The sequence below is a fragment of the Sciurus carolinensis genome, chromosome 12, assembly GCF_902686445.1.
Source record: "Sciurus carolinensis chromosome 12, mSciCar1.2, whole genome shotgun sequence".
Classification (NCBI taxonomy): Eukaryota; Metazoa; Chordata; class Mammalia; order Rodentia; family Sciuridae; genus Sciurus; species Sciurus carolinensis.
In genome coordinates this window covers 50744954-50772649 of record NC_062224.1, presented here as the reverse complement: position 1 = coordinate 50772649, position 27696 = coordinate 50744954, and the positions used below count along the sequence as shown (strand labels likewise).

Below are 27696 nucleotides of genomic sequence, written 5' to 3'. Positions count from 1 at the left end.
AGAATTGTTTCTTTGGCCCTGGAATGTCCCTGGAGCTCCCCATCTAAGTCCACCTTCCTTTTCTGACCACTTAACAGATTCATTCTGTACCCCTCCCCTCAAGGAGTTTGTAATCTAGTAGTAGAGATAAAATAAGTACTTGTTAACTACCACAGTGACCAGTATGTTGCAAAAAGGGTAAAAAGGACTATTGAGATGGGGGAAGAGGAGGGAAGGAAGGTACTATGAGGGGGATTTTGTGGAGGAGGTGGAACAAGCCTGAATGTAATGACAGAGACTGAAATGTTGGTTGAGCAGGTTGTGTAAATATCTCGCATGGCTGGATTTGCATGCTCTGTGGTGGTGGTACAAGTATTTGGGTGACAAACACAGAGAGATCGATTTGGGCCATACTGTGAAGAATCTTGTTGGCAGCTGAGAAATTTGTACTTAATACAGTAGCCAATAGGAATCCATTGTTGTTCTTGAGCAGAAGAGTGACACAGAACTGTTACTGTCAGATTTCAGGGGGCCTTGGTTTGATATCTCTGTGGGCTAAATCCATAGAGCTGTGCATGGGGGTTGGTGTAGCTTCTCTGTTCCAATGTACCAGGTACCTGTGAGCAACAGCAGTGACTGCACCCACTTCACCCTCAGCTGGTGGTAGCTAGAGCCGTCCAGTTTTCACTCTGGAGAAGCATTATGTGCATCTACGGAAGGTCTTGCTCTGAAAAGTGTTTGCACCAAGTCTAGATCCCATTTCTCAACTTCTCTCCAAGTATGAAGAGAATTGTTAAATGTCTCTCTCAAATCTTGATCCACTGTATTTAAATTAATTTAATTTTTTTCTAATTTACTGGTTGAGCCATAGAAAGACATTAAATGAATCCTACAGGAACACAACTTTACTTCAGACAGCTATTCTATCTTCTACATGTAGGGCATATTGGGAGGGTAAAGAGGAAAATGAGGAAGGAATTTCAAGGAGGTTGCACTTGGCAATCCTACAGGTGACAACAGAAGTTGACAGCATAAGGTGCCAGAGAGGAGTGGAGAAGAATGAGGGTTGAGCAGAACCTTGTGTGTAGAGCCACTAGAAGGTCACTGGTGGCCTTAGGTGGGAACTAGATTACAGTGAGAGTAAGGAGAGAAGGTGAAGGGAGGAGAGAGCCAACAGGTGTCAACTTCTCTTTCACTCAGATGATTTGAAGTGAGGGGTGGTGGCATGCATGGGAAGGAGCCTTCCTTTGCTTTGTTTTAGGATCGGGTAGTTCGAGGACTTTCACAAAAGTGGGGAAGGAATTAATATACCTGGAGAGACTGAGACATAGCAGAGAGAGGACATAAATGAAGGTGCCAGTAAGAGTACAGTACAAGGAAGGTCTGGAAGGAGGGCAGAGAGGATCATTGTCCTTGAGAAGAGAAGAAAGACAGCAGTGTGAGGGGGAGTCAGGAAAATGTTGGTGTGGGGTGGAAGTCAGTTGAAATGGTCACATTGAATGCTCTAAACACTTTAAAAAATATATTTTTGTTGTGCTAGGGTTCAAACCTAGGGTCACTCCTGCTAGGCAAGTGCTTGACCACTGAGCTACATCCCCAGCTCTTTATATTTTATTTTGAGACAGGGTCTTCCTAAATTGCCCAAGCTGACCTCAAACTTAGGACTTTCGTGCTTTAGTCTCCTGAGTATGTGGGATTATAGGTGTGTACCATCTCAACCAGCAATTTTTTTTTCTTTTTCTTATTCTTCTTTCTTGTGGTACTGGGGATTGAACCCAGGGGCACTGTACCACTGAACTACATCCCCAGTCCTTTATTTACTTATTTATTTATTTTTAAATTTTGAGACAGGGTCTTGCTAGGCTGCCCAAATAATTGGCCTCAAATTTGTGAGCCTCCTGCCTCAGCCTTCTGAGTTGCTAGGATTACAAGCCTGTGTCATCATGCCAGGCTCAAAAATTTTAAGGTGAGGTCAAATCTAAGAGTGAAGAGGGATTGACTTTCCAACTCACCACCCATCAGAAGACCTCCCTTTCCTCACCAGCTCTGTTGCATCCCACCTGCTCAGTCCTTATCTGGAAAACCCACTCACCTGTATGTCCATGTGCATACCAGCAGCTTTGTCTTGCTAACGGGGAACTCATGGTCCTGCCAAATGTGCCTTTGAAGGCCTTCATCTCTCACTGGAATACCAGTTTTGCCCATCAGTTCTAGCCCAGGACCCAGTCTCCAAAGCTGCTGCTTTGAAAATCTCTGAGAAGAGAATAAATGTGGAATTGAATAAATTTGACCCTACTTTTAAAATCATCTATATTTTAGATATACTTGGGATTTTTGATAATAGAATGCTTCATAAAATGAACAAAAATAATAATTTATGTTCACACATATTAAAATAAAAGAGAACATGATATGCCAAAATATTTATTCATTTAACAAATATTTATCAAGCCAACACTGTTCTGAGGGTCAGGAGAATAAATTTCATGCCTTCAAAGACTTTACACTGAGGTAGTAAGAAAATAAGCAAATAAATAAAAGATAATCTAAAACAATCATGAACAAAAATTTAGCAAAGTGAAGGTGTGAAGGTATAGACAATGTGGGAGAAGAGACAGTGGTTATCTCAAGATGGTAGGATGACTGATGGTTTTTATTTCCTCCTTTGCTCTTTTCTCTATTATTTACAGTAAGCAGGCATTCCTTCTACAAATAGAAAAAAAGAAGCTACATGGAGAAGTATTACACCAAGTGGCAATGGAAGATGTCATGCTTATTTTCACTTCCTTCTCCTTGGCTTGGTGTTAAGTGATCCACTGTATGAGTGGGGGCAGGGGGTGCACTGTTCCTGGAAAGAACAGGGAGAAAGAAAGGGCAGGTGGATTTACCACTTTTTCTGTATTTACCTTAGCTAAAGGGCAGAAAACCCAACACCAATCAGGTTACTCTTAGGAAGAGGTTATTGGCAGAGTCTAAATAATGCCAGGGCATTATTTAGTGCTCTGCAGCTCCCTCCTGATTTCCACTCCTCTTTGATGTGTGTCCATCCCCACATGAAAAAAGGGCACCTCTGTGATTGTGAGAAAATCCATGATCTCTACCATGGCCAGTCGTGGCCCAGCCTCAAAGCCCTGTGAAGTATGTTGAACCAACATGTGTGACTGTGACGCTCCTGCTAGCAGAGGCCTTGCACCTGCCCAGTGCCCCCACATGAAGGGGATGTGCAGCTCCTGGTGTGCAGCTCAGGCAACAGCCACAGCACCTGTCTCTGACTTGATTGGCAGTTATCAAGTGTCGGAAGCTGTGTACAAATTATGGGTTTGTTTGAGCTAACATAAGGCAGGGAAGCTGCTTTTCTGGGAACTCCTGGGTGGAATTCCCTGATTTGAGAAAGCCCAGATCATGCTGGCACCCTGCCTTAGCTCACAGCCTTAAGATCAAACACCACTGTTCAGAGATGGACATAACCTGTCAAGCACAAACAACCTGCTTACCTTCACTCTTACCCTGTCTCCCCTGAAGGAAATCCCTTGTTGATCCTGTTTGGTCTGTACTGCTACAAATAAAGCAAACCCGGGCTTTTTCTTTGTTAGAAGTCAGACCCATCTGGTCTGCTCAATCCATCACGCCCCTGCTTTGGAAAAATATATATTTCTCACCTTTTGTCTTTATTTTGTTAATGTACTCACTTTCATAGCTTTTGTTTCGCAGCCAGCCCACTCCTCTGATGGTGACCCACTCCTTTGCCCATGTGGGATGTGGTCAAGAAAATCAAGTTTGTGGAATGAAGCAAGATAAGTGGATAAGAAACTTATTTGGAATGTAGTTTGGAGAATCTTAGGACTTTTAACCAGCTATAGGCTGTAGGTTTAGGGAAATACCACCTGGATATACCTAGGAGTAAAGATCTCGATGTCAGAAGAGATTCTGGGACTAGATATGAAAGTTCTGTAGATCCTTTGGAGTAAATACTATTATATCTCTAGGTGCCGCTAAGGATGCAGATATCCTGGGGAAAACTTGGCTATTCAATCTTTTAGGATACTCTGGAGAATGTTCTCTCTTCACCTAGATTATCCAACAGAAAGTCATTCATTCCCTAATTAGATATAAGGATGAAAAAGTAAATCCTGTGGTATATATGTCAAGTTTAATACTGTTTTTTTGCCACATAATTGCTGCCACCATATTAAAGTATATTCATGAATATTCTGAACATCCTAATCTTGCACCAAAGATAGTTTAGTAATTAATGCTTTTTTTGTTTTGTTTTGTTGTTTTTGTATCAGAGATGGAACCCAGGGGCACTTAACCACTAAGCCATATCCCTAGCCCTTTTTTTTTTTTTGTATTTTATTTAGAGACAGGTCTCAGAGTTGCTTAGGGCCTTTACTAAGTTGCTAAGGTTGGGTTTAGCAATTTAGTAATTCAGCCTCCCAAGCCTCGGGATTACAGGCCTGAGCCATCACACCTGGCTGGTCAAATATAGAGTGAGTCTCCTTAGAATACTTTGAAATAGAACCACCATTTGACCCAGATATCCCACTCCTTGGTCTATATCCAAAGGACTTAAAATCAGCATACTACAGTGATGCAGCCACATCAATGTTTTTCGCAGCTCACTTCACAATAGCCAGATTGTGGAACCAACCTAGATACCCTTCAATAGATGAATGGATAAAGAAACTGTGGTATGTATACACAATGGAATATTACTCAGTCTTAAAGGAGAATAAAATTATGGGATTTGCAGGTAAATGGATGGAGTTGGAGAATATCATGATAAGCAAAATAAGCTAATCCCCCCAAAAAAGGCCAAATGTTTTCTCTGATATGTGGATGCTGATCTATAATGGCGGGGAGTGAGGGCAAGTGAATAATGGAGGAACTTTGGATTGGACAGAGGGGAATGAGGGGAGAGAAGGGGAAATGGGGGTGGGAAAGATGGTAGAATGAGATGGACATGATTATCCTAGGTACATGTGTGATCACACAAATGGTATGCCTCTATATCATGCACAACCAGAGAAATGAAAAGTTTTATTCCATTTGTGTACAATGAACTGAAATGCATTTAGCTGTCATGTATAACTAATTAGACAAACTAAAAAATGTATAGAGTGAGACTGATCTTAGTCTGTTTTCTGTTATAACAGATTATCTGACACTGGGAAATATATAAAGGAAACAAGTTTATTTAGCTCACAGTTCTGGAGGCTTAAAAGTCCAAGATCAGATGGCTGTTTCTGGGAGGGCTTTGTCCTGTTTTCTTTTGTTGTGGGAAAGCAGGACAAGCAGGTGTATGTGTGGAAGAGGAAATAAACAAGGACAGGCTCAATTTATAACAACCCATCTTTGGAGTACTAATTCAGTTTCCAAAGAGGTAAAACTTACTCATTTCTGTGAGAATTCACCTGAAAGTCATTAATTCCCTTTAATGACTTAATCACCCCTCGAAGGCCCCATCACTTCTCAGTACTATTGTACTGAGATTTCAACACATGAAATTTGGGGGGACACAGTCAAACCATAGTGGGGCCCTTCCTGAACCAACCATCAGCAACTTGTACCCAAACTGTAGGACTGTTTGAGAGAGTACTTTAAAAGTCATGTGAATCAACAGCAAAGCAGATTAGTGATCTATAAGAAGAAGACAAGGTTATGTTGATGTCTTAGTTTCCATTCATGGCTGTAACAAATTACCACAAACTTAGTAGCTTAATTTATCTTATGGTTTTGGAGTTCACAAGTTCAAAAGGAGTCCTTTTTGGAGGTTCCAGGGGGAAATCAGATTCCTTGCCTTTCTCAGCTTTCTGAGGTCTCTTCGGAGTGTCGACTCAAGTGCTCTACAAACCCTTAGACTAGCACACTTAGGGGGCAACCCTTATGGAATTCCCCTCTTGCCCCTTCTGGGGTTCTGTTCCTATTCTTCACCTTTGAACAAAGCCTGCTCCTTTCACTCTTGCCTTACTTTGTCCAGTGAATTTCATTCTTTGGATTTGAGAGACAAGAACCCAGAAAGAAGTTTGCAGTGAGCTGTTGGACTCTGCACTGAAAGGCACCGCCCCCATTCAGAGTTGCAATGCTGAGAGCTGCAACAGCCACTCAGTGGTAGTGGAGGACAGTCGGGCTTTGCGGGCTGGCCCAACCCTTGGAGCTGACACTGGTGGATGTCTCCTACTGTGATAAGCTGCCAACACTAACGTCGGCTTTCTTGGCTGCAGAGGTCTGCAGCTTACACAGACTCCACCTGCCAACAGAAGGGGAGAATCGACTTTCATCTCAAACTCCCATTTCAATACCAGCAAATTGTACGCTTTCAAGAATGGTTAAAATACCTATTTTAAGTTGTCTACTATCTTATAATAAAAAAAGAAAGAAGGAGACAAGCGGGTCAAAGTCAGAAAAGGGGCTGTGAGGACAGAAGCCAAGGCTGGTGAAAGCAGGCAAGTTTGAAAGAAAGCAATCTGCGCAATTTTCACCTAGGGTTTGGATTGAATCCCCATTTTATGCTGCCAAGGATGTTCAGGTCTGGGTTCCTTAACTTCTCTGTTCATTTTTACAATGGGACTAATTGTCCTTTCTCTTTTCCTTCTATGGGTCTTGAGGGTAAGAAATGAGCAACCCAGTTTGGGGCTTTTGTTGTCTGCATGAATGGGAAATCCCATGGTATAAAAGCCATCTTAGGGAATTTCAGGAAAACAAGAGTATCGCAAGTGGGTACATATGCACGAAGGCATACAGTTTATGTTTGGGTCTGTATCAGAGGGAAAAGTAACAATCCTCCGGAGATTAATGAGACTTCTTCTCAGAACCTTTGCGCTCTGTAGAGGAGTGCTTCAGAGATGCAAGCATTTCTGTGCCCCTCCCTGACTTTTGCCCCTCCTGGAAGCTATATTGCTTTTCTATTCTCAGTAGCTATCACAGAACCCTGTAATTATGGGAACTATTAATTGTGCTTTGGATGGTAAGGTGGGCAGAGGGCGAGGACCCATCTGTAGGAACATAGGATCAAATGTTGGGTTAATATCAGAGGAGGGCAGGTATTTCCTGCGTTCCAAAAGCTTTAAAAGCAAATGTGTGTATATTTGACAGCAATTTAACTTACAGAAATCTATATAAAGAAATAATCAATGATATTTGTCAGTATTATTTATAATTGTCAAAAAACTGGAAAGAATCCAAATGTCCAACAATTGGGAAATGGTTAATTAAATTATGGCATGAAACACTATGCAATATTACACAGTTATTCAACACGTACATGAGTAATTTTTATTAATGTTAGAAAATGAATTTGATAACACATAATGGAGTAAAGCAAGATTCTGATTATATATATAAGGAATATCAACAATGTAAAATACTGATAGGGACAGCTACTGAACCAACCACACTGCCAGGTGACTGGTCCTGCTACTCAGTTTCGAGACTTTAGCTATGTTCTGTTTGCCTACTCTGCGTTTTGGCTGTGAAAGACATTGAATGAATGAAGGCAGGGAGACATCAGCTGTGGTACCCTGGGAAGTGGCCCTGTCTTTTAGGCTCCTGTGGTTGCAACACTTTCTCACATTTTCCTTGTTTTTGATGTCCTTGAGATTTGTGAAAAGTACTGGTTGGATATTTTGAAGGATGCTCTTTGTTGGAATTTGTCTGATGTTTTCCTTGTGGTTAGACTGGGGTTATGGGTTTTGGGAGGAAGACCACAAAGGTAAAGTGACTTTTTCATCAAACATATCAAGGGTACATACTATCAACATGCCTTATCACTGAGGATGTTGACCTTGATCTCCTGGGGTAGGTAATGTCCTTGGGTGTACATGCCTCTTTACCATACCATACTCTTTGGAAGAAAATCATTATGGACAACCCACAGATATAGAGGGGAGATTTATGCTCCTCCACACCCTGATTGTAGGATGCATTTCTACTGGAATTTTTCTCATGATTAGTCTGGATTGTGGATTTGGGGAGGAAAATCACCTGACTCAGGTGCCATTTGCGTCACATCATATCAAGGGTACATACTATCAGCTTGACTTATGACCACTGTTGTTCACCTTGACCAGTAGGCTAAGGTAGAGTTGGTTTCTTTCCTGTGAAGGCACTCCCCCGAGTCCCAGCATTCCTAGTCTTTGTAAGGAAGTTCTGGGTGCATCCCACATTTGAGAGGGAATTGGGGTTTATACTTCACCTCCTCCACAGTGCTCCACTTATTTATTTGTTGTTATTTACTTATTTGTTTTTCAGTGCTGGGATTTGTCCATGCTAGGCAAGTGTTCTACCACTGAGCTACACTCTCAACCCAGATGGTGCTTTGTTTTTAACAGATTTATTGAAGTATAATATACATGCCACAAAATTCACCTGTTTACACAAAGTGTGATGAGTTTTAGTAAATTCATGCAGTTGTGCCCGAGGGAATGGTGTTTTTGAGTTGACATCCAAAGGATGAGAATGATTGAACTAGGCAAGAGAGAAAAAGACCGTTTCAGGCAGTGGAGATGGTGTGAGCCTCTGCAGAGAGTGTGGCACATTTAAGGAACTTAGATTAGTCCTGAATCAACACCTTACTTCATTTATTATGCTTCATATTTAATATTTAATATTTTTTTTAAAAAATTTAAAAGTTAACAGCATTTTAATGTTTAAATGTAGAGACTATAGTTATGTGAAATACTTGTCCAGAACAACTCCATCCCTGTTGGTTTACCCAAGGTTTTACTGTAATAAGAAGTAACTATTAGGATAGTAAAATTCAGAATGGTCCCTGAGGGGGAATAAAATTATAATAAAACTTCCCCCTTTTCAGGTATTATTGCAATGAGAATGGAAAGTAAGTGTGTCAGGCTTCTTGATGAAGTCCTTGATTTATTTCCCTTTGGAACAAATACACCACAACAAAGTGAGAATGAGAAGATAATTCAGAGGTAGGAGAGCAGAAAAGAAATATGTCTTCATACACACTTAGAATCTGAAAAAATCCCTTAGCAAAATATTGAAGGCCTATTTCCATGAGTGATTTATCCAAGAGGCTCTCTCAGGACCTCTGTGGGATTCTGAATATCCCTGGCATATGTGAGCTCCATATTAGTCAGGATAGGTAAGGCTACTCTACAGTAACAAAAAAACCCTTTCTCCTTCTCCTTCCTCCTCCTCCTCCTCCTTCTCCCTCAGTGCTGGGTATCGAACCTAGGACCTCACATATGCTAGGCCAGTGTTCCACAACTGAGCTCTATCCCCAGTACCACAATAGGTCATTGTTTGATGAAGATCAAATGGCACTCCTTAGCAGTTCTCCTCCAGTAATTGACTCAAGGATGTGGACTTCAGTCATCTTGTGATGGTGTCATCTTCATCTTGTGGCCTCAAAAGTTTGCCACCTAAGAGGAAAAGAGAGGATGATTATGGTGACGACGTTGACAGATTCAATGACCAGGCTTGAAAGTGGTATACATCACTTCTGCCCTTAGATCAGAACCCTGCTACACTGGCCCAATCTAAGGGCAAGAAAGTCTTGAATATGTAATCTTCCTGTGTATACAGGAAGAAGAAAATAAAAAGAGATTTGGTGGACATGTGTTTTGTCTTTGCCACTAGCTCTTTATTTTTTTTATTGTAAGTTTGCCAAGTCATGAAAGACACATGCTTGTCATAATAGGTGAAACATATTTGTAAAGGCAGAATTTATCATCTCCCTACTCTCTGTCTCCTTCCTTGTGTCCTGACACACTCTCTCCTTGGTGGAATAACTGTAGTCCAGTATGTATGTGTGATCCAGGGCACATGAATGAGCTCTGCCAAAGCTGATGGACTAAAGGTTTCCTGATAATGCTTCTATAGTTGCTGAGAAATACCTGCATGAAATGCTCAATCTAAGAAATACCACAATAAGACACAGCAGTGACAGCATTTTGCTAGAATTTAAAATCCAGTGCTTTCGTTTGTTTTGTTTTTTCCTTGGCTGACCGCGGTCTTTGGAAGGATCTGCGGCATCAGCAAGAACTGGGTTCAGATCCTACTTTGCCTCCTACTATCTATGTGATATTGGAAAAATGGTCAACTCTTCTGAGCATCATTTACCTCATATCTGAAACAGAAATCTGGTATTTATTCCATGTGGTATTTACAATACTATAAGACAAAGTTGACCGTGAAATCTCTCAGGGCTGGATATCTCTGGCATCTTAACATTACAACTAGAGACTAAGACCACTAACTAGTATTTAAGGTGTATACAGTTTGAGAATCTGGTGTAATCCTCTCCTAAATGAAGTACTGTGTACTGGGAAGAAAGGAAGAGAAAATGTAGACTCAAAAATGTTAGTGGGAAAAAAAATATGTTAGTGGGATAGTGAGGATTTGGAGTATTCATTTAGGAAGAAAAAAAAGATGTACAGGGAAATCAAGACTGGGCGATTTGGAAGTTATTAGAGACACATTGAGACCATTCAGGCCATTTTGATACCAATTTTCCTGTTCATTAGTTATGCATAGCTCCTGTCCACAGGGGCAGAGTCTTGCTGTGGCAGACCTTCTTTCTAATGACTTAATGGGACAAAATGTTCAGTAATGCTGGGAAGTAGAGGTGTCCCCAGAGGAAAGGATTGGGCCTTCTCATTGCTTTAAAGTTGTTTTGCAGTCTAATATAACAATGGTCTAAAGGCAGAGGAGCATAATTAGAGGCAAATTCAAATTTTGCCTGCCACTGTTGAGAGGGTAAAGAAGTGATAAAATTTAAAAAAATTAAAAGCAGAAAGGTCATACTGAAGAACTCAGCAAGAAGAACAAAGGAGAGGGATCCAAACATAAATACTTGCATTTTTACACAAATGTATAAAGGAAAGACATTGAAGAAGACTTATCAGTAAGTAGTCAGAAAAAGTGGAAATCACTTTAGTGATTTCATACAGAGAGGGATTTAATATAGGGAATTGAGTTATAAAACTGGTGGAAGGGCTGAGAGGGCAAAACCAGGAAAAGATGTTACCCAGAGATTAGAACTTGCAGGAAACTGGGAACATATCCCATATAGTTAAATTATGGACTTTGAAAGCTGTTTATAATCTGATATTTTAAGAATAGCTTCACAGCTTTTCTGGTATTTGTGTTGCCTACAAGTGTGTGTATAGGTTTAATTTTATGACCTGCTACTATAGTTTGGATATGGTTTGAGTGTATCCCCCAAGGGTTCATGTACTGGAAGCCTGGTCCCCAGAGTGGAGATGTTGAGAAGTGGTGGACCCTTTAAGAGGCAGGGCCTTACCAGGCACAGTGGCCCAGTTCCTGGGAAGCTGAGGCAAGAGGAGCACAAATGTGAGGTCAGTCTGGTAACTTAGTGAAACCCTGTCTGAAAATAAAAATAAAAAGGGATGGGGTTTAGCTCAGTGGTAGAGTATGTGTGGGTTCAATCCCCAGTACTAGAAAATAAAAAATAAAAAAGAGATGGGGTCTAGTGGGAGGTCATTAGGTAACAGGGGCATCACTCTCAGAAAGAATTAATGCTGGTTTCTGGAAGTGAGTGAATTCCTGCAAGAATGGGTTGTTATTAAAAGAGTGAGGGCTGGGGAGATAGCTCAGTCGGTAGAGTGCTTGCCGTGCAAGCACAAGGCCCTGGGTTCAATCCCCAGCACTGCAAAAAAAAAAAAAAAAAAAAAAAAGAGTGAACCTGACATCTGAATCTCTCAGGCTTCCAGTCTTGCCATTGGATCTCTCCCTCTTTCCATGTGATCTCTCCCTCTTTCCATGTGATCTCTCCCTCTTGCCTATACTCCCACCATGATGCCATTAGCTATGTTATGATTAGCCAGGAGAGCTCTCATCAGAGGCCAGATGGTGAATGTCTCTGATCTTGGACATTCAGCTTCCAAAACATCCTTCATAAACTTTTTTAAAATTATAAGTACCCCGCTTTAGGTATTTTGTTATAGCAACAGAAAATGGACTAATGTATTCGCATAATATGCAATACCCTATAGGTGCTCAAGGTTACAACAGTGGTAATGTGTAATATACAGTCTGTGAGAAATGGTCCATGGTATCAAGAAATTTTGGCCTGGGCTAAAACCAGCTGTAGAGTACTTGCCTAGCACATGTGAGACCCTGGGTTCAGTCTTCAGTACCACACACAAAAAAATGTTTTTGGCCTGCCAAATGTCATTTATGTAGATGATTGGTAAATGTTGCTCACTGAGTTTTGTATTCATCGGATTCATTAAACCAAGGGATTGTGATTGTGTATGGTTCCCATCCTTTTAGATGCATGTCAGGGTGGACCTGTGCTTTAGTTGGTGAGTCTCATGTGCCTGTCATATTTGACAGCAGGAATGGCAGATAATTTTATGAACTGTTTTGGTTCTGTGAACTTGTGAAAGGAAGCAATTTGGAAGAAGCTTGACAGTAACTTTGTGGAAAGTTATAGTGGGTGGTCTGTCTCAGGGGCAGTTTGATCCTCAAGAACCCCATCTTTTTCTGGGTCATTTACTCTTTGCCCACTTAGGTCTGCCCTCTCAATCTCTGTCCCTCCAGGCCTTTGCTGAATGAGGTGCTCTTGCACAACTGATTCTTCCTGTCCATGAAGCCTGTTGTCATGTATACATTCAGTGTTATCAGGGGACAATGTGTTCCAGGTAATCTTGCCATTGATAATAGCTCCTTTGGCACAGTCCACAGTTCTTGTTCTAAATAACAGTTTTTCTGTTCTTAAATTTCTGCTTATTTATTATGTTGGAGCTGGTGGATTATTTTCAGAGGGATGTGTGTCTCATTGGCATTAATCCTCCTAAATTATATATCAAAAAGAAGGAGGAGGAGGAGGAGGAGGAGAAGAAAGCAAGCAAGGAAGAAAACAGCTTCCACCTAATCCTATCCCTAAGAACTTCCCAATATCCCTAAGTAGGGTGAATTCGCTTATCCTAGGGTGTTTGTTTCAGACTTGGAGGTAACCCACTTTTCCCTGATCTACTGCCAATAGGCATTGGGCTGTTCTAAACCAATTTTGCTAGCAGGTTTTTCCCCAGCCCATCCTCTCCACTCACATATGGCTCCCTCCTCACACTTGACCACCACTAAAGGATCTTCCCAACACATGCCCCCACGCAAACCTGCCTCCAGGAAGGTGAAATCCTAGGTGGTGTCTTTTTCCTCCTCCTCCTCCTCCTCCTCCTCCTTTTCCTCCTCCTCCTCCTTTTCCTCCTCCTACTCTTCTTTTCCTTCTCCCTTTCCCTTTTGTGTACAGTGCTGGGGATAAACCCAGGACCTCACACATGATAGACAAATGCTTTACCATTGCCCACCCTAGCCCCCTGGGCAGCTTCTTGAGGTATGCGCCCAGGAAGCTACTGCTACGTCTCCTAAATGTGATGACTGAGCAGGCCAAGACTCAGGTTTCTTGCCAGTCCAATCAAAGGGACATGTTTCTCCTATGCATTATGATTTATGGTTTACAAGGCATCTTACATCTTAACATGCATTATTAATTTGATCCTCACATAAATCTGGTGAGGCGGATGTCTTTCACAGATTGCAAACTATAAATTGGAGATTAGTGAATTTATGGCTGGCCACACAGTAAAAAGCTGGACCAGAAGTCAACCTTGATCTTTAGATCTTTTAGACCTTTCTCCCAGGACCAGAAAAAGGACTAACTTTGGCAGTCATAATGAGCGTGAATATATACAGCAAATTTATTCTTGTAAGTCTGAAAAGATGAATTCACCTTCTAGAACCTGGTGAGAAAGGAAAGGATGGAGACAGGGTAGAAGAAGGAGGCTTAAATGGAGCCCATTCTCTCCATGAACTCAACTTTTCCTGGTATTTCACTGGATTTACTTCCTTGAGAGCATTTGGGGGAACTGTGATATAGATGTGTTTAGACTGTAGTTGATTTTTTTCCCCTAATCTAAACCTTAAGCTTCATTGCAGCAAGAGAATCTTGCTTATTTTAAGATGTAATTTATTCTTTTTCAGAATTTTTTAGTTGTCAATGGATTTTATTTTATTTATTTTTATGTGGTGCTGAGGATCAAACCCAGTACCCCACACAATGCTAGGCAAGTGCTGAACCGCCAAACCACAACCCCAGCCCATGTAATTTATTCTTATCCCAGAAAAGACTGTGGCACAGAGGTTCTAATGGGAAAAAGAAAGCATGCCTTTGGAGCAGTAATGACAACAGCTCACGTTTATTGAGCTCCTACTCTGTAGTAGGGATAGTTCTATGCACGTGGCATGTATTGACTCACTGAATCCCTGGAGTAATCCTACCAGATAAGTACAGGTAGGAAAATACAGGCATAGAGAGGTCAAACAACTTGTCCAAGGTCTCACAGTTAGTCAGAAGGAGAATCGTTTTTGAATTCAACTAGTTGGGCCTAGAGCCCTAGTTGTCATGACCATGACATCAGGATGTTGCTCAAATTCACTGAGCCTCAGGATTCTCATTTGTAAAATGGGGATAAATCTATATTTTGCTGAGTTGCTAAAATGAAAGACAACATACAGTGCTTGGTACATAGCAGGCACACAGATGTTGGCTGTTTTTATTACTGATAAACTTTTATTACTGATAAACTCACCATGACCAGATCTGAAGCCTGTCCACTGGTTCCGCTGAATTAAAATTGGCATTTAAAAGGATGAAGGTCTCATTCTGGATCCTGAGGGCATGTGGACAAGTGAGAATCTTAGCTCCACCATTGACCAGCTCCATGATGCTGGGGAGGTGACCTGCTCTCCTGGAACATACTTCCTCATTTGTGAACTTGAGGTAACAGTAATACTATTTCTCTCATAGGGTTATTGTGAAGATTAAATGAGACCACGCGACCATGTCTGACCCACGAAACATGTTCAGTAAATGTTAGGGTTTTTTAAAAGTACATTTGCAGTAGGGGTTGTAGCTCAGTGGTAGAACCCTTGCTTAGCTACCTGTGAGGCACTGGGTTTGATCCTCAGCATGACATAAAAATAAATAAATAAAATAAAGGTACTGTGTCCATCTACAACTAAGAAAGTTTTTAAAAATTACATTTGCAGAGGAAGGCTCTTGGAATGGTGGGGGTTTTGGGATTTGAGAACAAAACATGGTAGTGGAGACGCTGCTCCATAGGGGGCACTATTTCAACACGTTTTCCTAAGGTAATGTCCTGCTAGAAAAGATTTTAGAAAAAACAGGCCTAAGGTAATATTTGGCTTTTTCCACTAGACAGTGGAAATTTCAAACAAAACCAGTCACGTTTTTAAATGAATGGATTGCAAATGCACGTAGTTAGATCCTTAGCAAGACCCACGATGGTTTCACTTCTCTACTGTAAATATTTGTAATGTTCCTAACAAATCTCTGAGGTTGAACTAATGTATTTGTGAATTGAAATAAAGATGACTGCACATGTTTGTGTGGTTTTTTTTTTTTAAATGCAGAAATGTGAGGGCTTCAGCCAAACAAAAATTCTGTGAATAGTACTGGTTAAGGAAATTAGCATTTACTACTAGATTGGTTCAGTAAAATTGTTGAAGGAAGACTAGTGTAGCTCTAAAACCTCTCCTTGGAACATCACACAGTTTTAAGTTCCAGTCTCCCAACGCTGACCGTCTAGTAGATGAGCGGAGGAGAATAGGACTTACAACATACTGATATTTCCCTGTGGCAAAAACCCTGGACCTGTGCTTCCAGTATTTTGGGAACTGCAGACCAAACTGAAATGGGCAGGATTTAGGCTTCACTTGGGTTTGCCTGGAGGGCTATGAGGGCAGATCCCAAGGCTGGCATTGACCCCAAAGGGCAAGTTTTAGCATAGCAAGGCTGCATACTGCGCTCACAGAATTCAGAAGTGCTCGAGGACCTACAGAATGACCCAAGTTGGGGTGGTGGTGGCGGCCATTCTGGTTTCTCTCTTCTTTAGCCTCTGTTGATGTCCTTCCCGACCCCCAGGCACAGAGGTAGGAGGCAGGACTGGGGCAAGGCAACTTCCTGGGGTTTTCTGGCCTTCAGAGGTTGAGGTAGCACCTATCCTTGTCGAGAAGCAGAGTTACAGGACATGGTTGTTGAAAGGACACAGGTACCTTGAAATGTCCCCATGAAATGTCCCAGAAATAATAGAAGCTTTTAGTAATGGTTGGAGAATCCTGCAGTGATGGACAGGATCAGAGGCTGAGAACTACTTCTTATAACTTTCTTTCTTTTTTCTTCTTCTTCTTCTTCTTTTTTTTTTTTTTTTTTTTTTTTTTTGAAACAGGTTCTTGTTAATTAAGTGAGGTCTAGGGCCTCACTTAATTGCTAAGACTGACTTCAAACTTGGGATCCTCCTGCCTCAGCTTCCTGAGTTGTTGGGATTATGGGATTACAGTCGTGCACTACTACACCTGGCTGCTTCCTGTAACTTTAAGGTAAATGTTTTGTTTGAGGTCCAGTCTCTGCCAGCAACCACTTTCCAATTGACTGGCCACCCAGAAGTGGAAGAACTGAAGGCCACTAGTGAGCAGAGATGTATTTTGCCATAAGCAAGAAAACTTCAGCTCCAAACTCAGCTCCAAAAACTCAGGTGGAAGGGACCCGCGTTTGGTTTGGCTCACAAAAAAAAGGCACCGTTTCTGCTTGGTAAAGCCCAGATCAAGGGCTCATGACCTAAGGCACATGTAGCAAAGGAGGCAGGCAATCTGATTTTCATTAGGTTTCTTGGGACAGAGTCAGGCCTTGCTCACCTTTTTGTTCCCCTCCCACCTCTCACTGGTACCTAATATAAATTATTTGCAGACTCTGAGTGAATAGGATGATAAGGCCAGAGATCCTTCCTGGCCACACTGTTGGATCTCCAAAATTGTCCCTGACACTCCTCTCTCTCCCCATCTTTAATCCTCTAGTGCCCTCTTGGGAGAATCAATTCTACCCCAGCTGACCTGAGCTGCCATGAATGCTAGGGAGTGAAAGGAAGACCAGACAAGTGAGGGAGATGAAGTTTGCAGTGAGGGAAACCCAGGAAATATGTGCTCGATGGATGCCAGGTGAAGACGTTGCTCAATTCTCCATGAAGGGACTTAGTGCACATTATGGTTCCCTTCTGTGCATCTGGCTAACTATGTTTTTAACAGTAAGAGAGGGTTAAGTAACAGCTGATATAAAGAAACAGGAGGAAAAACATCCCGTAAACATTGTTACCTATGAAGTCTCCTGATCTTTGAATCTGTATCTCTGGATTTGAACTACAGAAAGCTAAAGAGGGAACAGGTAGCATCAGGAAAGTGAGGATTTTAAGTTTTTTTTTTTTTTTTTTTTCCATTCTTGTTGAGTTCCAAGTGGACTCTGAGTCCCAGGCAGTGCCTGGGTGTAGTGGTTTTTTTAGCACTCTTAGTCTCCAAATATGGAATGCCACCTGGATTTGAGGTTTTCTCTCCTCTTGGTCAGGCTGGCTTCCCATAGAGTCCCATGCTCAGAAGTCCTGTTCTTGGTCAAGGCTCCACTGATGCCATCTTATTCTTAAATTTTCTTATTTAATAACATATTTATTATGATAAAGTATATATAGCAGTATTTTGTGACATTAAAAATAGAACATACATATATAGAGGAAATTAGCCATTTAACAATTTCAAGTATACAATTCAGGGACATACACTGCATTTACAGTTTTGTGCAATCATCACCAATATCTATTTCCAGAAGTCTTTTGACACTCCAAATAGAAACTCTGTACCCATTAAGTAGTAAAGCCCTATGTCCCCTCTCCTCAGTCCCTGGTGGCCTGAACTATACTTTCAGTCTCCATCAATTAGTATATTCTGGATATTCTGTATAAGTGGAATCACATAATATTTATCCTTTTGAGTCAGGTTTATTATTTTTTTAGTATAATTTCTTCAAGTTTCATCCATGTTGAGCGTGTATCAGAACATCATTCCTTTTTGTGGTTCAATAATATTCCATTGTATGGACAGACCTCTTTGCTTATCCATTTATCAGTTGATGGATGCTTGGGTTGTTTCCACCTTTTGGTTACTGTAAATGGTGCTTCTATAAACATTCATGTATGTGTTTGAGTTCCTGTTTTCAGTACTTTTGGGTGTAATCCTAGGAGTAGAATTGATGGTTCATATGGTAATTTTATGTCTAATTTTTTGAAGACCTGCCAAATTGTTTGAAAATCTTAGCTTTTAAACAAGAGGTCCCACATTTTCATTTTTCACTGAGGTCTGTAAAGTTCTATACCTGGTCTTGCCTGTCAGGGTTCTTGCCTGTCAGGATTCTGAAGTCTAAGACAAATCTGACTTACCTCATCCCTGTATGGTTCAACATGTGTCAGTCCTATTTAACCAGAATTTAGCCACCCACCCCTGTCCTGGATCCACTTAGGTTTGCTTGTCCTCCTGTGGACAGTTTTCCTATCTGCATATGCCACACTGTGGAAAGAGAATGGTTTATTTAAGATAAGCTTGAGGACTGAAACCATCATCACCCACATAGCTTCCTTATGTCTGCACTAACATTACAACTGCTGCAGAATCTTCACTAACATGAATGGAACTACTATCCACTGTCTTTACCAATATGTGTTTAATCATAGCTGGAAATGCTTGCCCAGGAAGATGGAGGTTACAAGCAACTTTATTATTTTAGGAACTTCCCCCAACCCCCTTAAAACTGCTTAACCCCACCCCCAACATCCCTGTGTGAGGATCAAACTAGGGCCTTCTATGTACTAGGGAAACACTCCACCATTGAGTTACATCCCCAACCCACTCTTTAACTTTCTGATAGGCAGCAGCAAATACCTGTTAACACACCTTACTCTATCCATGATCCTGAACTATGACATCATGACCCTTCCCCAATCTTAATCAGTCCCACATTAAACCAGACTTGTAAACACAAATATCTTGAATTTACCTGCCCTACTCTAAGATGCGGTCAAGACTGCAAGATAATGATCTCTCTTCCTGCCATAAGCTTTGCAACAGGTTTTTTTTTTGCGGTGCTAAGGACTGAACCCAGGGCCTTGTGCTTGCAAGGCAAGCACTCTGCCAACTGAGCTATATCCCCAGCCCAACAGGTTGTCTTGATGGTATTTTATGGAAGCTACAATTTTCCCTTCTATACTTTGCAGTTGCTCCGGTCCTATTTTATTCAATATCCATCCACCCACCCATCCATCCACCCATCCATTCATCCACTGGTTTATTCACGTGCTCAACAGATATTTACTGAATGCTGATGGTGTCTGAGGCACCCTTAGATTCTGGTTCAATGATGATTGAAAAAAGATATGCCATTGTCTTTACAGATTTTACCGGCTCCTTCATCCTTAGGTTATGCTTCTACTGCTAATGAAGGGATTCAGAATATGCCACCCCAGAACATGCCACTTTGGTATAAGGATTATTTTGAGCTGAAGAGAACTGAGAAAAAGCAGTCAGAGGAAAAACTCTTTGTCCTCCTTTTCTAAAAGCAGGGATAAATTTCCCTTTGTAAAATGGAAAATCTTACATTTGTAAAAGTGTTCTTCTCTCCCATACCAGGAAGAGAGTAACTCTTAAACACTATTTTTATCTCTTGAGACAGCACTGATTTGATCTGGCATCGTAAATCTTACCAAGTAACCATAATCTACCACAGATTTCACCTTCCACAGTTTACCATCCCTAGAAGACTAACTTTGTCTAGTCACTTCAAAATTTATTGCTTTTTGTTAGAATGGTATATAAGCCCCCAAAACTGACCAGTCTTGCCACCTCCTTTTTGTGAGGTTCACCCTGTCCATGCAAGTAAAAATATTTACTTCAAGTAAATTTTTTCTTTTTTTTCTTTCTTTTGTTTTGGTGCTGGGGATCGAACCCAGGGCCTTGTGCTTGCTAGGCAAGCACTCTACCAATTGAGCTTTCTCCCGAGCCCTCAAGTAAATTTTTAAATATTTTTTCTCCTATTAATCTCAAATTTGTCAGTTTACTTCACAGGCTCCAGTAATGGAATATAAGAGGGTAAAGAAAAAGTTTTATTTTCTCTACAGAGGGAACATTAAGACCAAGAACCACTTTCTTCTTGAATTGTTTTGAAAATTGAGATTTCCAAGAGCAAATCAGCTGTATCTCTCTCTACTTTTAAAAACCCGGGTCTCTAGATTTGATCTTTAGCTCAGGCAGCAAGTTATTAGAATGAGTTTATTGCTTTATAATAAAGATTATGTCCCCCCCCCAAAAAAAAAAAAGATTATGTGACTTGTCAGTGCTGTGCTAACTTGCTCCTAAGATGCTTCCTCTTCTTCTAATATTCTGGTGTGACTTTGGTGTTCAGGAACAGAGAACGGGGCTTGGAAGCTGTGAGGTGGCCTGAGCCTCTCAGCACAACTTTTCTCAAGCCCAGTGCCGAGGTGGTTCAGTGACCCACCAGTATGGCACAGGAAGGTTCCCTGAGGTATATTTTCAGAATATGTGATCAGTCTGGTAAATAAGGAGCCCTCTCAGAGGCTTTGCCAGGAGATAGGACCTGCCAAACCGGTTTGTAAGCCACTTCAGGGTGATAGTGGTATGCCTAGATGAACACAAATCTGGATGCTCAAACAATTCTCTTATGTTTGGATTTCTTTTAACTTGAGAAGCTCTTTCACTTTTCTTCCCTTTTTATCTTTTTTTGCAGCTGGTTCTTAGATGTGCTCCGGGCCAGTCTATTTATCTTGCAAGCTTTAGAAGGCAACTCTTCCCCCTACCCCTCCCGTTGCTCCTTTCCCATTTGATTACATCTTTCCTTGGTAATGGGGTTTGGACTGGCTTTTTGTATAATGCTAAGCCACAATGAGACAAGAATATTCTTCCCTTATTTTTATCAGGAGCTTTTATTTCCTGGGCTGTTTTTGTGTGTGAGTTTCTGATTTTGCTCCTGGTCAGGAAAGGGGCCCGGTATTCAGAGAGAAGATTAGATGCTGTGGTGTGTCAATTGGTCTTTAAAAGAAATAAGCAAAAGTTGATAGCCTGCTGAAGCTTGGGGCCAATGCAGAGCTGCCTCCCAAGAGGCCAATCAATTTCAATTAAGGAGATTAAAAGTCCTGAGCACAGAGAGGCCTAGTCACGTGCTTCTGAACGCCTTGATCCTCCGGCAGACTGAAAGCAGGCAGTGGGCCCCAGAAGTAAAAACTGTGTCCTTTTGGTCAATGCCAAGGTGACAGACAATAGGGAGGGAACACAAAAGGAAAATCTAGTTGAAGGGGCTCAGTGTTGCCTCAGGGGGCTCCACTGGTGATTTGGGCAGCAGGCCTGACTTGCTCAGTGTAGGATGCTTGGCATCCGCGTCCTCAACCCATTATTAAAATATCCAGAGTGGCTCCGGATCCAAGTCATCGTGCTGAACATCCTAAGACAAAACTGATGCCCCTACATACTTCCCAATGCATGATAGACATAGGCTTGAGACCCCCTACCCAAAAGCCTTGTCTCTAATCTAATCTCTAGGTGGAGCTCTGGGTGAATTGATTTTCCTGTCCGGGACCCCTCTCTACATTGGTTATTGCAGAGGCACTCCATGCTGAACCCCAGCTTTATGTGTTGCCTAATTGCCTGAGGCTTCTTAAAGCCCAGACTACCCAGGGTGAGGACAGGATTTTTGGAGGGGGGCACTCTGGTTATGGTGGGGCTGAGATCCATGTGGAAGAGAGGGGTTTTGGCATCCGAGGGCTGAACCTGTCTCTGCCTCTTATGGGCTCTGCATTACTCTGAGCTTCAGCGTGTGGTCAGTTTTTGCTTGTTTCTTTTAAAGATAGATTAACACACCCTGACATCTGATCTGAGCCCAGACATTCAAGGGAGCTTTGCTTTCTGCATGTATAAAAAGGGGTCTACCTCCCCCTCCAGGGATTTGGCCAGGCTCACAAGAAGGAATGTGTGTGCGTAAAGCACACAATGTCACTTAACCATCCTACTCCAGGCAGCCACAGTGACCACAGCAACACTGGGAAGGCAGGAGTACTCTCAACTGCCCAGATGCTGTGGTCTGAATGTTTACATTCCCTTAAATTCATACCCTGAAATCCCAGCCCCCACGGGGTTGGGATTAGGAAGTGGAATTGGGAAGCAATTAGGTCTTGAGGGTGGAGCCTTTGCGAACTGGATTAGTGTCCTTATAAAACAGGCCCCAAATGGCTCCCCTGCCCCTTCCACCAGGTGAGGGCACAGCTAGATGGCACCAGCTGTGAACCAGAAAGTGGGCTTTTACCAGAAACCAAGTCTACTTCAGTCTTGCTTTCTGGCTTCCAGACCTGTGAACAGTAAATGTTTGTTGCTTATGATCCAATCTGTGGTATTTTGTCATAGCAGCTCAAACAAAGAAGTCGGAGTTAGGGGCTTCTGTTCTGAGGCCCTGTCAGAAGACACTGAGGATTCAAAGAAGATGGTGACAGGAAGGGAAACAGGCTCGAGGAGGAGGGTTGTACAGGGACACAGGAGGGTACTGAGTGGCCTGGAAGAAAGGGTCTGACTGGACCCCAGGCAGGAGAGAAGAAGCACATTTCAGGAGGGGGAGTAGCAGGAGGCTGGTCTAAAGCACAGCTATTTTTTGGGCAGGAAAGCCAGGTGGGTCAAGTAGAAGGCAGATAGCAGTCCTGTGGGCAGGGACAATTACAAAAACAGCCATGGGCTTTCTGGGCAAATGACAGGAGGCTAAAGCCATGGTTTACCTCACCTGGGGTGAAATCCACTTTAAGGACTGACTGTTCTGATGGGGCTTCCTCCTCTCTGTTGCTTATCTTTTGGCTACTTTCCTAGTAATAGGATGATCTCAAGAACGAAGCGGGAAGAGGGCCAGGCTCCTCTTGGTTCATTTGGCTGTTTTTTGGTTATCTGAAGGACAGAAAGAGTCACTGTTGAAAGCAACTGCCTGAAGAAGTGCATGGTCACACAGCCCCAAGCCTGTGTGGGGTGACAGGGGCAGGGAGGTTCAGAACTCGCCTGGGGTTACTTGGTGGTTAATGGCAGGGTCAGTCTCCTGCTGTTCAATCAGGACGTCCTTCTCCTGTACCCCTGGCCTCATCTGTGACCTATGTCCCTCAAAATAATTGAGAAATGGATGGCTGAAGGTATGGGCTTGTTTTTCATTTATAAATTTTTAAAGGAACAATGAAAATAAGTAGCATGCAGTTATGTCTTTTTCGTAGATATATAAAAGTGATGTTTTTCTTGATGTAAATTTGTTCTATGAATGGAAAAATGGAACTTACTACTCATCTCAAAGAGGTGAGAAACTATTGCTGTATGAAACCTCAAGGCTGCTAAGGATGGAGTAGAAGAGTTTCCAAAAGGAATCCTTGCCTCAAGGTAGGGCGTATGAGGTGGGAGGAAGGGCATTCCTCAGCCCCTTCTTCCTGCAATAGAAACCTGTAGGGGTGGTCAGGCACAAACAAGCCTGGGAGCACAGCATGGTGGCCCAGTCAGGCCACAGAAGAGAAGGGGCTATGCCGTGCCTGGGGATGTACTCAGACTCAGCACCTTGGGTGGGCCCCCTTGTGTCCCGGGGACTTTGTTATGCCATTAACCCAAGACAATTCTGATAAAAATCTGAGGAAAGAAATAGCTGTCAGCAGAGGTCACATCAGTCACGGGGGGGGGGCTGTGCCCCAGGCCTAATCCTGTAGGTTGTTAGCAGCAGAGCCAGTGCCTTAGTCAGCTTGGGCTGCTATAACAGAATACCAAAGTCTAACTGGCTTAAACTATGACATTTACTTCTGGAGTCTGGATGTGCAGGCTCAGAGTGCCGGCATGGTTGGGTTCTTAGTAAAGGCCTTCTGCCTGGTTATATCCTCAACATGGCCTTTCCTTGGTGGGTGCCTGAAGGGAAAGAGGGAACTCTGTCTCTTTTTCTTTCTCTAAGGATACTAATCCACCATGGGGACCCCCTTTATGACCTCATCTAAACCTAGTTGCCTCCCTTGGGCCCCACTCCAAATTCGATTACATTGGGGATTAGAGCTTCAACATATGAAATTTGAGGGGACATGAATATTCAGTCCATCATAAGCAATGAGGGCCTGCAACCAACAATCCAGTGGCATTTGTGGGGATCCTGTGACCACAAGGACACACTTGAAAGGCAGGGTGAAAGTAAGCAGGAATAGCTCTTTGGACTGCTGTGAGCACCTTGTGGGGAAGGTGTCTTAGTGTGGGCTCCCTTGCAGTGTGGTTTGAGACTGGGATTCAGGTAATGTGTTGGGACTAGGTTTACAGGTAAAAGAAAGCACAGGAGGCCAGGAAGAGGAACTAAGTAAGGACATCCTGTCAGCCTAATCCCTCAGGTTGCTCTTCAGCTTGAATCGTACCACCATATTGTCCTACTTTAAGGCAAAGGGACAGCCTTACTCAGTCCTTCATTGGCAGAGTACTCCTGGGTTGAGGGCATCGATGTGGAGGTTTCCAGTAGCTTGAGGACAGTCCTCTGGAAAGGCAGTCCCCTCCTGTTAACAGGAAAGTGGCCAATGATCGGCAACAGTTAACACAGCAGCTGGGGCCAAGGTATCAGTCAGGTGAAGGGGACTTGGGTAGGTTCCAGCAACCTCCATTACCATGCCAGAATCTAAGCACCTGAGGTTGGGGTCATGTTTTCCTTCTGAGGTGCCTCAATGAAGTAAGACTGTGTCTTCTGTTACCTGTTTATGAAGTCAATTAAAAAGAAAGGAAATTAGCCAAATTGTGGTTTTCAGTGTGTTAAAACTGAATGTTAAACATATTTAAGTGGGACAGTTTTTAGGAGAATAGTTATAATATATATATATATTTTTTTTTTTAAATTTTTTATATTTTTGTTTTAGTTGTAGGTGGACACAATACCTTTATTTTATTTTTATGTGGTGCTGAGGATGGAACCCGGGGCCTCACACTTGCTAGGCGAGCACTCTACCACTGAGTCACAACCCAGCCCCAGTTACAATATATTTAAAAATTAACTGTAAGTTAAATGCTTATGGGACACCTCCTTTACAAATGAACATTCCAGAAAACATAGTTGGAAAAGCATTTCAGTAGAACAGAGGCTAAAGGAGGAAAAGTGAGCTGTATAGTTAACACAGCACTGTATGCAGGCATGGTGTGAAACACTCCCATGTGTTTGTTTTGCTGCTGTGCTGGAATGGAACCCAGAGCTTCATGCGTGCCAGACACGCCGTCTGCCACTGAGCTACGCCCTTAGTTCCAACACTCTTGTATGTTAACAGGATGAGCTTGTATATTCCTCAAAATGACCTCATAAACTAGGTGCCATTATCGTCACCATCATATAGATTTGTGTGAAATACTGGCCCAAGGATACACCAATAAACCAGAGCTAAAAGTCAAACTCAGCTTCCAGTCTAACACCCGTTTGACTATTGCATAAGGCCACTTACAAAGGGGTAGTTGGGACTGGAGGGGCTCATATCCCACCTTGAGGTGTCTGGTCCATCCCCTCCACAGCTCTGGCCTGCTGCAGAGGTTTCCTGCATTTCCAAGGCTCTGGGCCTCTCCATCTCTCTCTATCCCTCCTCAGTCAGTGACTGAGGGCTCTAGGCTGCGCGTCTCAGACTTTTCATGATGAAGGCCCAGGTTTTGTTGTTTTCTTTATTTGTAATTGGGTCTGATTGTGAAGAGAAAGATGAAATTTTTGTATAAAAAGATAAGTGATATCTGGGCTCATTTCTTATTGTGAGGTCTACTGACCTGGCGATGCTCTGTTAAATGTTCGTGGATATTCCCGCTCACTCACTCCCACCTTCTCTGTTTACCTCATTGTGGAGCAGTATGCAACCTTCTCAGACTCGCCCCACCTGCACACACCTTGTGAGTGGCCCCTTTCTGGAGCTACATGAAAAGCACATCCCTGTCACCCTCTGCAGCAATGGTACTCTGAAGTTTCCAGAGACAAATGTCATAAACACTAACCTGGATGGGTCCCTGTTGGCCTTTTCTCTTTGTTATCTTGCAGGAGGGACCTACGCCTCAGGACTCCTAGCCTTAGGAGGATGCTAATCTGTTGCTTGTGTTCCCATAGGGATAATATGTAGGCTCGGTAGAGTCTCAAAGGCAAATCTATCTCCCTGACTTATGAGCTGTGTGAACTTGAGGTCAGTTCTTAGCTGGAATTTGCCTCAGTTTCTCCATCTAGCAGTGGAGATGGTGATACTGTCTATTCAGGCAAGTTGAGAAGACGAGATGAGAGGGTGCAGGGCTTCATGACTCTCTAGGTGAGCAGGCAGGACCCTAGAGAGAAGGCAGTGTGACTGAGGGCTTTGCAAAAACAGTGTGGTCTTCTGGGACAAAAATCATGGATTGCACCCATGTATGTATAGTATGTCAAAATGCACCCTACTGGACTAGGGCTGTAGCTCAGTGATAGAGTACTTGCCTCACACGTGCGAGGCAGTGGATTCAATCCTCAGCACCACACATAAAAAAATAAATAAAGATATTGTGTCCATTACAACTAAAAAAATACTTTAAAAAAACACCCTACTGTCATCTATATCTAAAAACAACAAATTAAAAAAAAAAAAATCACTGGCTACCGAAAAGGGTCTGGTGAGCACAGCTTCTGTAAGTTCACACATGAGTGAAGATTTCCTGGGAGAAAGCTCCCCCAGCAAGAGAAGTGTGAGGAAGATAGAATGACATCAGTCTCAGGCCCATTGACCAGGAAGGCTCAAATGTTAAATCTCCCAATAGGATTTATTGGAGAGGAAGCCTGGACTGAGGAGGAGACAAAGTTTGGGGTCCTCTGTTCCTCCATGATTTCTAAGGTAGACATGAGGCATGCAAATTCCAAACAAAGGGCTATGTCTGGCTTTGGGGTCTAGTGCACTGCTAGATTTGGAGGCATGGTCTTGGGGTGTAGAACTGGCTGACTGCAAAAGTCACTATACTAGTGTGCTCAGGCTGCAGCAGCGAAGTACTTCAGATCGGGTGGATTAAAGCAACAGAAATGTGTTTTCCCACAGTTCTGAAAGTTCTCAGAATGCTCAAAGTTCAAGGTTCCTGTTTAGGGCTGTGGAGGGAAGGCCTCTCTCCTCTGCCTCTGGAAGACTGTCTTCTCCCTGTGTCTTTGCCATTCTCTTCCCACAGTATGTGTCTGCATACAAAATCTCTTCTCATAAGGACATCAGTCTTCAGGATTAGCATTAGGGTTCACTTTAATGATCTTGTTTTAATTGAATTACCTCTGCAAACACCCTGACTCTAAACAGACTCACATTCTGAGGCACTGAGGGGTTAGAATGTGAACAGGTAAATTGGGAGAGGGGGCAGGGACAGTGCAATTCATTCCATGGCAGCCCTTAACTCATCGGTCTACTTCCTTATTTCACAGCTCTTAACTCAGCTGTAAAATTAGGGGTGAACTGACTCCTTGGATTTCCCCAGATCTGAAGTACATTAAAGCTCTGTTTAGGGCTATGCTCGGCTTTCTGTTGAATGGGAGACCAGGGTGTGCTGTGGAACCTTTCAGGTTAAAATTTATTTAGAAAGCACAGATAATAAAAGTAACATCCATTTATCTCTCTAGGTGTTCCAAGCTTTGAGTTTTGGCTACAGCAATGATGCATCACAAAACCAAACAAATTAGTCCTTAGGACAGATGACCCAGAGGCAACTCAGCAACAACAAAACACAAGCTTTCAAACCTGCAAAAGAAGACAAGACAGTAATGCCTTCATAACCACGGTGCTCTATTGATGCAACACAAGGAAAACTATGTTAGAATCTATTGATTCTCTTTGAGATCTA

The 27696-nt window shown here is 42.5% G+C and overlaps 1 protein-coding gene across 5 annotated transcripts in view; it reads right to left on the bottom strand.

The window, feature by feature from the left end:
* Nucleotides 1-9093: 9093 nt before the first annotated feature.
* Nucleotides 9094-27696, bottom strand: part of Bend7 (BEN domain containing 7) — a 111868-nt gene continuing 93265 nt past the window's right edge. The window contains exon 8 of one of the 5 annotated variants that reach the window (XM_047520530.1): nt 9094-9362. In XM_047520530.1, coding sequence (XP_047376486.1) covers nt 9313-9362 — 50 coding nt within the window. In that variant the 3' untranslated portion in view covers nt 9094-9312. The remainder of the gene's footprint in view (nt 9363-27696) is intronic. The other 4 variants (XM_047520531.1, XM_047520526.1, XM_047520525.1 and 1 more) reach the window with 4 other exon arrangements.